The sequence below is a fragment of the Schistocerca serialis genome, chromosome 4, assembly GCF_023864345.2.
Source record: "Schistocerca serialis cubense isolate TAMUIC-IGC-003099 chromosome 4, iqSchSeri2.2, whole genome shotgun sequence".
In the NCBI taxonomy this organism is placed as follows: Eukaryota; Metazoa; Arthropoda; class Insecta; order Orthoptera; family Acrididae; genus Schistocerca; species Schistocerca serialis.
Genome location: NC_064641.1, coordinates 353,963,432 through 353,976,542, shown reverse-complemented (window position 1 = coordinate 353,976,542; position 13,111 = coordinate 353,963,432). Strand labels below are relative to the sequence as shown.

At 38.3% G+C, this 13,111-nt stretch overlaps 1 protein-coding gene across 6 annotated transcripts in view; it reads left to right on the top strand.

Annotated features, from left to right (window-relative positions):
* The window catches only part of LOC126474141 (axotactin), a 557,260-nt gene that overhangs the window by 225,386 nt on the left and 318,763 nt on the right, over positions 1–13,111 (top strand). For all 6 annotated transcript variants that reach the window (XR_007586577.1, XR_007586576.1, XM_050101588.1 and 3 more), the window contains one exon: positions 6,339–6,591. Coding sequence is in view for 4 of the 6 variants with exons in the window: in XM_050101588.1 (XP_049957545.1) it covers positions 6,339–6,591 (253 nt within the window). In the remaining 2 variants the exon portion in view is untranslated. The remainder of the gene's footprint in view (positions 1–6,338; positions 6,592–13,111) is intronic.

The window sequence follows — 13,111 nt, the reverse complement described above, 5'->3', positions numbered from 1 at the left end:
CACCCTATTTCCATCATTCAGATTTTGCCCTGTTTATTTCCCCCACTCCATTTATTTCTTCCAATTTTGCTTCATGCTTACCCATTCATTACTTTTTTTCTATACTGCAGATATTATTTGTTTTCATTTTATTAAATCTTCCTTGGGCACTTTTCTGGCTTATTTGCTCTCTCTCTCTCTCTCTCTCTCTCTCTCTCTCTCTCTCTTCTTTATTGTGTGTAACATATAATAATAATAATACTCTATTCAACATATGTATAAAAACAGATTACAATTCTTGATAATAGTACAATAATACATTCTTCTCAATGAATCATTGATTAACAAAATGATTAAATTACAAGTAAAATGGTTTGCTTAACACTATTAACATATTTTTTCGAATCAATTCTTATTCTACATGTAAGTATGGTATTCTTCTAATGTGTAAAATGGATTTTATAACAGGAATTTCTTTAGCTGAAATTTAAGCTTCATTGTGGGTAGGGTCATAGCATAACTTTACTGGGCAGTGCATTGTTTAACTTTAAACCTGCTTTTGTGGACTCTTTTCATAGAGTGCTGTTCTGTGGCTGCTGGTGTAAAATTTTTCTTTGTTTCTGGTATTTTTCTGATAAAAATCAGAACAAATATTGGGCTGCAGTCTTTTAACAAGTAATATTGTTTTCAGAATGTACATGTTTACTATGGTTAGTACACCAGTTTTTGGAAACAAGTCTCAGCATGATTCCTTATATTTTGCTCCATAGATGATTCTTATAGTCCTTTTCTGAAGTAGCAATAGCTTATTTAGATTTGCTTTGGTTGTTGCTCCCCAAATTTCTATTCTGTAATTCAGGTGAGAGGAAAATAGAGCGTGGTATGCAGTCTTTAGGACAACAGTGTCTTTGCAGAACTTACTAATCATATTAATTGCAAATATATTCTTAGACAACTTACAAGCTAGAGTGTCAACATGTGTGTCTCATTTTAGATTGCTTTGAATTGTTAAACTGAGGAATGTTACACTGTACTCTTTTTTACTAATTCATTGCCTACACATAGTTTAATTTCATCATTTAAATTACTGTTGTTAAACTACAATAAGATATATTTTACTACTGCTTACATTTAAGTGGCTTTCATTAAAGTGCTGGACAATTTCATTTATCATGTTATTACAGTGGGTCTCTAGTTTGTTTATAATGCTAAACTGGTGCACTTCCTGTTTGCATGCAGTGTGTTGTTATCTTCATTACTATGGATGGATACTAACTTAGTTTTTCAGATAGGCAAATGGGAATGGAATGGAAAGAAAGGAACATGTTCCTGATGCCCTGTATTAAGATGTGAATGAATTGTGTACTGCTATCAACTAACTTGTTAGCAATATATGTCTACATAAAAGAGAATTGTATACATTGTATAAATCCTTGTGAAACTATATCTCGTCAGTAACTATGTACCTGTGTCTATGACTTTGTTAACTTTTTATTATGTTAACTTTTGATGGCAATATGTTTTATTGTGTGTCTGATATGATTTTAAAATGATCTGTGAACAAGTATGCTTCTAAGTAGATCTCATTCTTTGGCCTTGAAGATACTGCTGCTACATCATGGAAATTTATGAAGGGAGACTGTAGGGCGACATACCATCCGATATACAGTAGAAACCCCTGGGACTATGTGCAGTTCACACATTTCTGAAGAACCAAATTAAAATGGTGAAGCATTTTCCTTCCTAACTGTCGCATTCTTCAGCAGAGAATCGGGGGAATAACTGGCACAAATTGAAAAGTTTTTTAAATAGTGTATTCAGTACTGAAACAGGACTGTTACTTCCAGTATCATAACACAGCTTTAGCAAATTAGTCAAAAGCTTACATACTATTTTATGGCAGTAGTCTTCATGACCCTGATCACATTCCAAGTGACTTTGTCTCACTTCTGAAAGTGAAAATTTTCATGAAAGGATGACAATTTGTAATGTATGGAAAGCTTCTACCATAACATTCTTGGAATATTCAAACAGTGGAGAAACAACATAAATTATGATGATTGCTTCTCATCACATAGAGGAAGCACAGAGTGACCAACAACAACACCTAAAAGCACAATTCACTTTTAAATGTGCATGTCTGCTGCTAAACACCACCAATGCATAATGAGTTGCAATCAGTTCCAATTTATATTTGCAGGGTATTAATGTACTCTTGGTAATTTTGTTATAAATGAGTGACTTGTTAAGATGGTAGGAACCATAATATATGATATGTTCTTGCATTCTGCCTGCAATGTGATCTGTATCTGCTTGTAAAAATAGCAAATGAATATAGTTTAAGTATCTCCACATTAAAAACAAAAATGACAGCATTTAGTGAATGGGAACTAGTCAGGGCCAAACTAGTCATTAATAACAAATCAGTATAGGAAGTTAGCCAGAACCCAGTCCCACATACCGTTCCTGCGTTGTTGACTGGCTCATGGAAGCCCCCCAGATGGTCTCACCATCAAATTACCCATCTTCAGCTGCAACACCTACTTCCACAATGATCTCCATCTATTCAGATTCTGCCAGTCCTTAGCCCTCACCAACCTAGTCTTGCAGAATCATGTACATCTCTCCATCCATAAAATTCTGCTGCTCTGCAATCCCAAATTCCTGTATCCCATCTTTCACATTGAAATTCTTGCCCTCTAGGAACTAGAGCAGCATGCACAATGCCACCTCAGAAGCCTCTCGAACCTGTTCACCTCTACTCCCATGATGGACTACCACTATCCACCTCTGCTACAACACCTTCCAAATCTCCGCCACATCCCCTCATAACTGACAAACCATGCCTCATAGACCTATTACATTTAACACATCCTCAGAAACTTCCTTCCACCATCATAAAGAATACAGAACAAAAACAGCTCCACAACACAGTTATGTACCTTCCAAAATCCTTAGTCCCACAGAAGTATCAGCCTTCCCAAAGGCCCTAACTTTTGCCTCACTCCCAAATTTAATCATGCTGGACTTGTTAAAAACCTTTTCTCCTTCTCCCCATCTCTACAGTGGAAACACTTTTTTGCCACCAACCCTACCAATCAAACACAACCCAAAACAAATGTTGAACCCTGCCTGACTCATTTCACTCCTCCATTCGATGGTGATCCACCCCCACTGCCTCCAAATCATGCCCTGTTAACATTCCATAATTTCTTAACTAGAGATTCCCTAAACCCTTTAACATGCAAGCTAACCTTGTATTTGCAGAAAGAACTGCAATTCACCACTTAAAAACTGCTCCTGACTTTATAATCCTGTCTGCAGACAAAGGCTTCACCGCTGTAGCTTTGAAGTCCAGGGATTACCTGGTGGAAGGACTCCACCAGCTGCCAGATTTGCCCACCTACAAACCCTGCCACAGTGACCCCATTCCCACAGTCTTTCCTCACATCCTTTGGCCCATCCCATAGCCTCTTACTTGAGTTTCTCTCTCTCTCGCTCTTACCTTCTCCATGCTTCCTAAAGTCCATAAACCTAACCACCTAGGAAATGCCGTTGTTGCTGGTTACTGTGCCCACATAGAGAATGTCTGTTCTCCTAGACCAACACCTTCAGCCTATTACCGTCAACCTACCTTCCTACATAAAAGACACCAACTATTTTCCTCCACTGACTCTTCACAGTTCATGTTCCTTCACCACATTGTGCACTTCTTATCACCTTCCTTAACACTAACATCCCTAACGCCCATGGCCTCACTGTTATTGAACACTGCTCTTCCAAATGCTTGACAGATTTCGTACGTACAACCCCCTTCCTGGTCACGATGACCAATTACATCCTCAGCCACAATTACTTCAACTTTGAGGGCAACACCCACAGACAAATCCATGCTATGGCCATGGGCACCAGCAACGCACCATTCTATGACAAACTATTCATGGGCCACCTAGAGAAGTCTTTCCTAACCACCCAGAATCCCAAACGCCTCACCTGGTTCAGATTCAATGATGACATCTTTGTGATCTCGATCAAAGATGAGAAGACTCTATCTGCAGTCCTCCAGAACCTCAGTGCCTCTTCCCCCGTTTATGTCACCTGGTCCTCCTCAACCAACAAGCCACCTTCCTTGATGTTGACCTCCCCCTCAAAGATGGCTACATCAGTGCCTTCATCCATATCAGTCCTACTAACCACCAGCAATACCTTCACTTCAACAGCTGCACTCACTCCACATCAAGAAGTCCCTTCCATACAGCCACTCATGGCTGTCACCTCTGTCTTGAGAAGCAGTCCCTCTCCAAATATACCAAGTGTCTCACTGAGGCCTTAACAGACCAAAATTACCCTCACAATCTTGTACAGAAACAGATCTCCCATGCCTTATCGCTCCAGTCACCCACCACCTCCCAAAGCCCCACAGTCTGGCCACAAAGTGGCATTTTTCTTATGACTCAGTACTACCCAGGATACGAACAGCTGAATCACATTCTCTGCAAGGGTTTTGATTGCCTATTGTCATGCCCTGAAATGAGGAATGTCCTACTCACTATCCTTTCCACAGTGGTATTCTGCTGTCCACTGAACCTACACAGTATCCCCGTACATCCCTCCTCCAAACTCCTTGCCTCATGGTTCATATCCCTGTAATAGATCTAGATGCAAGACCTGTACCATATATCTATCCATCCATCACCACCCTGTCCAGTCCAGTTACAGGCATGACCTATCCCATCAAAGGCAGGCCTACTTGTGAAACCAGTCATGTGATAACAATCTAAGGTGCAACCACTGTGCTGTGTTCTACATGGGCATGACAACCAACAAGCTGTCTGTCCACATGAACGACCACCAACAAACTGTGGTCAAGAGACAGCCGGATCACCCAGTTGCTGAGCATGCTGCCCAACAAAATGTTCTTCACTTCAATGAGTTCTTCACAGCCTAAGCCATTTGAATCAATCCTAGCCACACCAGCTTTTGTGAATTGCACAGGTGGGAACTCTCCCTGCAATATATCCTACATTCCTGTAACTCCCTGACCTCAATCTTGATTAGCCCTGTCCTTCACCCCACCTATCCCCTTTCTTGCTCCCATTCCAGCACATACAGACTTCTATTCCATCACAGCATCCAGTCTCTTTACTTTCCTCCTTTTCCAACCCCACACTCCCTGCCACAGGTCTAACCTCACAACTGCACCTTGCTGCCCTACCCTGTCCCCACCGCATCCCTGTATGCTCCCACAAGCAGCACTTTACTGTTCCCCATCCATACCCTGCTATCCCTCCCCCTCTCCGCCCCAGCCTCCTCCTTACCATATAGTGCTTCCCCATCATGAACAGCTGATCGCAGTCCAGCCTCAGTGGCCAGAGGCAGTGCTTGTGTGTGTGTGTGTGTGTGTGTGTGTGTGTGTGTGTGTGTGTGTGTGCATGTGTATGTGTGTTGTGTGTTTGTGTGTTTATGCTTACACAAATCTGTGTGTGTGTGTTTTGTCTACTGTAAAAGAAGGCTTTTTGGTGTCTGCGACTCAACATCTCCACTATATGTGAATAGTAATCTGTCCTTTTCATAATAATATCATTATTCCATCCTGGGTTTTCCATGGTTTGGAGTTAACAAATTCCTTTGTATTTAGTTTTATATTACATACATGTCAAATTATTTGAGTAGAAATCTGCAGAAATTCCTGTGTATTGTTTACAGAAGCAGCTTGCCGTTGCTGCAATTGCATATTAACGTGTAACTTGCTTGTTCCACATCCATAAGGGCCCTCTTCGTGATTGGATTTACAGAACACAGTGTGTGAATGAATGAATGAATGTACGGTGTAGACAAAAAATGCGAGCTTGTTCACATTAAATTGTGCATGCTGATAGTTTGTAAATTAGGTTTTGGAGTTATAATTGGTATTAGATAGCAACATAAGTAGATGAAGCAATAGGTGTTTGCTTAAGGAGAGACAAGTAACATGGATGAAGTGATACGAACAATAGTGAAAGATGTGTTGATTTCTGCAATACTTTCCCACTTTCTCTGTTAATCATGAAGTATTTTGTATCATTAAAAATATGCTCTGCTCAGTCCTTATTTTTCATTCTGACATTCTGTTTTCCCAATGATACAGTGTTTCATTTACCATACTTTTGATTTGTGCTTCTATGGTATAATCGAATTCAGTGAAGTAAATCTTACGCATGTCCATTTCCTTTCAATTATGATCATATCTTTTAATTGTGCTGGAAAGTGTTCTAACATATAAATTTGGAAATTATTTTTCTTAATAAAATGCATTACTTATTCAAAAATAAATGTTAATGAAACTGTGGAACAATTATTAATTTCATTGTCCTCTTCAGTTGAGCCCCCAGAGTACATGCTACCAGAACAAAAGACAAAAGATGAAAAACCTCCTGTCACTCACAGCACGACTACTTCAACAACAGTGTCACCTTACATGATCCCAAAAACAACATTACCTCCAGTACCAATCAATCAGAGGGGACCAGAACTTACTTTTGAAGAAACAGGTCACCATAAAGTCTTCATGTTTGCCAAAAGGAACACATACATACAACTTGATGGAAATCACATACCAAATTTTCAACTAAGGTAAGTAATGAAAGCTATTCTCTTTATTTTACTTATGCAGTTTAAGATTTTGTATAGTTCTGATCAGCAGATGAAAATGGAACATGATATTAATGAGTTATAAGCTGTGCCACCATCAAGAGAAGGAGAGGGATGTAGTGACCTACCAAAGCTGAGGTCATTAGAGATGTGACACAAGCTTGGATTGGACAATGATGAGACAGGAGATATGTAGTGCTCTATTCGAAACAAGCATCCTAACATTCACCTTAATTTGAGCTAGTGACAATCCGAGCAACCTGAATCTCTGTGACTTGACAGGGATTGGACCCATGCTCTGCTTGTAGATCAACTCATCATCAGAGTTGAATACTCAGAAAACTAAGTCATTATCTTATCCAAGATGTTTATTCATGAACTCTGAAAATCCCTTGCCTTCGCAGCACCACTGGCTAGCCTTTGGTAGCAGGGGCGGATCCAAGGGGGGGGGGGTAAGGGGGGCAATTGCCCCCCCCCCCCCTGGTACGTGACCGATCTTTTTTTTTCTGACTGCTTTAGGGGCTGATTACGTCGGCCTATCTAGTATGTTTTACTTGAAGTCGAAGATGTAAACAATGGCATGCAGTTTGATGTAACAATTCAAAAAGAGACCTTGAAACCTCTTCCATTTAGCGAATAAACTACAGAAGAAACAACTATACTTACGAATAAAATGATAATATTCGCTAAGGCATGAGCGATCTGTGTCCCTTTTTTAGCACTTTCCCCGCAGTGCGTATGTAAGATTATGTTTCTAGTGGCAATTTACAAAGAGACGGTGTTGATAATTAAGCGATGAACACCAAAGGAATACTTGAAAATATTCTCATTAGTTGCAAATAGTGAGAACCTTACGACAGTCCCTTTTATTCTGCAATTGCACGTTTTCGATTTGGATCAACGCTTCTCCCCCATTTTGGCTTTCTTCTCACTTTTGATGCGGTATGTGAACAAACGATAATTAGCCAAATGTAATAATGTACACAAAAATAACGTCTGTGGATCCATTCACAATCCATTCTCTCATACGGTAAGAATATAAATGTTACGGTCAGCAGGTTCAAACAGATACTGAAATCTAGAAAACTCAGATTCATTTCTCTTTCTCGAAAGTGCAGAGGGCAACTCTGCCAAAGACTGAGGAAGATGCATTTTCCTCATCAATATAATTTATTCTGAGGTACTAAGCGTATGCTTCTATCGCAATCTGAAAAAAGCATGAATTCCATAACAGTTTTAGAACTTAGAGTTGTGGCTTTGCTTTAAACTGCTTGCTTATTTCGGAAGTCAAATCTTGAAGAAACAAACTGGTGTTTGCAAATAGCCAAGGAAACTGCCAAAGTAGAAGGAAGAATCTGCTTATTTAAGAACATCGATGAGTGAAAACTGCCTCCTTGGTCTTGCACTTATGCATATTCATTACCAGATTCCTGTAGACGTAGAAAAAGTAATTACAAGATTTTCAAAAAGTGGCCGTAAAAGGAGATTAGAATTTAATATTTAAGAGCAGTATCATGAATATACATATTTAATATTAAATTTCATTTTATTTATACTTTTGCATTTTTATTTTATTTCTTATTTTTTTACATGAAGAAAGAAAGAAATTTCTTATTGTTAGTATTTACATTCATGAGGAAAAACAGCTTATTATGAGCATAAAATGACGTAATTAACAATATAAGATGATATCCTGTACACAGTCAAATACCCTATTATAACTTTTCGCAGTCGTATCGTAATTGCTGCATATAAACACAGGCGCGAATTCGGTGGCAACATTCTGTCAAATGAAACCATTTGGTAAACTAATTTCGAAGATTTAAGAATGGAAACAAATGAACATTAGCATTTTTATAGATTATTTTACATTAGCAGACAGAGTTTTTCAAGTGCACGTGTCGTCTTTGAAGAATATGTGTTAGGTAATGCAGTAATTTATTTCATGAAACACACTTAACACATATCGATATACAATTAAACTAAAAACAGAATATTGTGTATATATATATATATATATATATATATATATATATATATATATATATATATATATATATATATATATATATATATATAAAAACAAAGATGAGGTGACTTACCGAACAAAAGCGCTGGCAGGTCGATAGACACACAAACAAACACAAACACACACACAAAATTCAAGCTTTCGCAACAAACTGTTGCCTCATCAGGAAAGAGGGAAGGAGAGGGGAAGACGAAAGGAAGTGGGTTTTAAGGGAGAGGGTAAGGAGTCATTCCAATCCCGGGAGCGGAAAGACTTACCTTAGGGGGAAAAAAGGACAGGTATACACTCGCACACACGCACATATCCATCCACACATACAGACACAAGCAGACATATTTAAAGACCAGAACTGTATGTGTGGATGGATATGTGCGTGTGTGCGAGTGTATACCTGTCCTTTTTTCCCCCTAAGGTAAGTCTTTCCGCTCCCGGGATTGGAATGACTCCTTACCCTCTCCCTTAAAACCCACTTCCTTTCGTCTTCCCCTCTCCTTCCCTCTTTCCTGATGAGGCAACAGTTTGTTGCGAAAGCTTGAATTTTGTGTGTGTGTTTGTGTTTGTTTGTGTGTCTATCGACCTGCCAGCGCTTTTGTTCGGTAAGTCACCTCATCTTTGTTTTTATATATAATTTTTCCCACGTGGAATGTTTCCTTCCATTATATATATATATATATATATATATATATATATATATATATATATATATATATATATATATATATATATATATATATATATATAAACAAAGATGATGTGACTTACCAAACGAAAGCACTGGCAGGTCGATAGACACACAAACATACACACAAAGTTCAAGCTTTCGCAACCAACGGTTGCTTCATCAGGTAAGAGGGAAGGAAAGGGAAAGATGAAAGGATGTGGGTTTTAAGGGAGAGGGTAAGGAGTCATTCCAATCCCGGGAGCGGAAAGACTTAACTTAGGGGGAAAAAAGGACAGGTATACACTCGCACACACACACATATCCATCCGCATATACACAGACACAAGCAGACATTTGTAAGGGACAGACTGTGTTACAAACAATTATGCAGTCTGTGATGATATATTGCTTCTTTCTATTCTGCTGATAGGGACATGTATTTGACTTCTGTAGTTGATATAGCAACCATTTGTTGCTGTTTCGAATTTCATGAAACTGCTACTTCAGCTAAGTTAAAAATATAGTCAATCATTGATAGAGATCCAATGCATAATTGGCAGCACACAAGCCTTCAGTTTTGATTGCCTCACTTTTTCAGAAAATTATTCCTACATTGATTGTGCCTTTGATGCATCTTGTAATTTGTTTGACTGCTTCCCAGTGGATTTTTTCAATAACTGGATTTGAATGTACTGTCAACTCTCCCAGCATATTCAACGCCTAGTATTTTTTTTTTGAGGGCAATATAGGAGTGGATCAGTGACGTCTGGTAAGGAATAAGATGTAATACAAGTTCTTCCTCAGTGAACAATTTTTCTTTGCAGTTTTGCAGCGTTAAGTCAGATTTGACTGGATAAGCAACTTGATTGCAATCTTCCAATCCAAAAACCATGAGTATGTTTCATGCACATTTTTGCTTTGATTGATGCTAATCGCCCAATCTTTCATTTTAATTCTGATGCCAAGACACCAGCTGAGTTCAACAAGAACTCTCATCTTAAATTGAGTCATTAGTTCTTTCTTCCACCTGCTTATTTCTATTAGAGAAGATTGTCAAGTCATCTACATAAATGGCCAGAGTGAATATATATTTAGCTTCTCAGCTCTGTAGTAAATTCAGGGATTGTATTCTGACTTCTTTGGGTTCATTTTATGTAATGTTACATTCAACATCTCATACTAAGCATGTGACACATGTTTTAGACCAAAAATTAGTTACTTAAGGCTAACAGCATATGAAATGATGACTAACAATGGACAAAAACGTGCTATCTGGCAAATAGCATTTTGCGACAAAATGAGCCTTATTAAGTTCAGTTTCACCATCTTACATTTCTTTGAGTTTGAAAAACCATTTTGAATTCAATGCCTTTGTGCCTGTTGGTAAATCAGTCAGTCTCATTTTCAACTATGATTTGTATTCATCATTTAATGCTCCCTTCCATGTTTTGCAATCATCGAAATTCATTGCTTCTTTATATGAATTTGGTCCAGAAATACTAGTAAAACAAGGAAAGTCATTGTTAAAATCATTGGAATTGCAGTTTGAACATCCATGTGTCCATTGTCGGATCAAATCCAGTTGTGAGAGCTAATGTTGTGTGAAGCAAACAGTGATAAACAACAGGCAAGAATGTTTTATCAAAGGCAACTCTTATTATCTGGGAATAACATTTTGCAACAAAATGAGCCTTATAATGTTAAATTTCGCCATCTGAAATTTCTTTGTCTTTGATTACTCATTTTGAATTTTTTCCCTTTCTGCCTGATGGTACATTAAAGTCCAAGTCTCATTTTCAAGTAATGACTTATGTTCATCATTTAAGGCTTCCTTTCATTTTTGCAATCATGATGACACATTGCTTCTTTATACAAATGTGGCTCAAAAATACTTGCAAAATAAGTAAAATCATAATTAAAGCAGTTGGGATTCAATTTTCTTTAATGTGATGATTTTCTGATTTCTGACTGCACAAGTTCTGTGTCTGAGTGATCGATGGTCCTATCTATGTTGCATTCACTGTCTGCTAAGTGTCACTTTGTGCCAGTTTGAGATAAACTGCATTTCTGTGGACATCAGCTGCCACCGGTTGAGAGCTGCCTCTATTGGTATTGGCCATCAGATTACTGTCCATGGTGCTTTTTCCAGTTGCATTTTGAATTTTTTACAGATTGCACATCAATAACCTTCACAATTGTCTGTTGCAAATTTGAATTGTATGCTTTAGAATCATAGCAATAGCCAACAAAGGTAATTTTCTTCGATTTGTTTTCTAACTTGATTCATTTTTCTTTCAGTACCTGTAGAAATAGTCAACACCCAAAGATTCGTAACTGACACATATTTATTTGGTGACCACTCCCTAATTCTTCAGGACTATCATTTTGAATACCTTTTATTGGAGATCAGTTCTTCAGATAAATGAGAGTGGTAGGGCTTCAGCCCAAAACTGTTTGCTTACACTGTTTAAAAAGGTGGCTTGAAAGAATTAAATTTTCATACACATTATTTTCAGGAACACAGATTATCAACACTATTTATTCAGTGATATATATACAAAACAGACCAAAGTTAAAAAAAAAACATCAAACTGCTATACAAGGCATCAGCAAAGAAAAAAAACCATAGCTGTTTCCAATAAAATCTCTGGCTAATAAGCAACCAATAATCATGCCTTTATTGGTCCAGCTGTAGCAATGAAATAATTTAATTACTGATACATACTATAGAATTATGAGTTTTCAAAATATGAAACTTCCTGGCAGGTTAAAACTGTGTGCCCAACCGAGACTCGAACTCGGGACCTTTGCCTTTGCCTTTCGCCTTTCGCCTCTACCATCTGAGCTACCGAAGCATGACTCACGCTCGGTCCTCACAGCCTTACTTCTGCCAGTATCTCGTCTCCTACCTTCCAAACTTTACAGAAGCTCTCCTGCGAACCTTGCAGAACTAGCACTCCTGAAAGAAACGATACTGCGGAGACATGGCTTAGCCACATTTCCATTCTGGAAACATCTCCCAGGCTGTGGCTAAGCCATGTCTCCGCAGTATCCTTTCTTTCAGGAGTGCTAGTTCTGCAAGGTTCGCAGGAGAGCTTCTGTAAAGTTTGGAAGGTAGGAGATGAGATACTGGCAGAAGTAAGGCTGTGAGGACCGGGCGTGAGTCGTGTTTCCGTAGCTCAGATGGTAGAGGACTTGCCCATGAAAGGCAAAGGTCCTGAGTTCGAGTCTCGGTCGGGCACACAGTTTTAATCTGCCAGGAAGTTTCATAACAGCTCACACTCCGCTGCAGAGTGAAAATCTCATTCTTTTCAAAATATGTTCACCTTCACAGCTTGAAGTCAGAGACCTTATCTTATAGGTGCATTGCAAAGCCAAGAATAAGACATTCTGAAGTACACATCTTCTTACTACCATACTGAATAGTAGCAATATTACCTAACCATCTTAGTTTTCTGGTTACATGAAATATGTACTTAAGATGTTCTCAGCCTGCACTAGGTAATTTTCTGTGGAGACTCAGTGCTAAAGATTCATTGTCTTTTACGCTTTTATTGTCCTTGTTCCCGAGGTCATCCCCACAAAGCAAAATAAGGCTAAGATGAGTTACATTAACTGCAATTCATTCAAGATAATTACTGCCTTCCTCTTTATTTACATGAATAATTGATGTATTACATTTAGTATTTTGTGAAGTTGTGGGGAAAAGTAATGCCTCCAATTTTTTTTCTGTTCTCAGTACTGCTTGAAGTATTATATGTCATGCAAGTCATTACTTGGTCAACTTTCCCACTTCACTGACACAAGTTGCA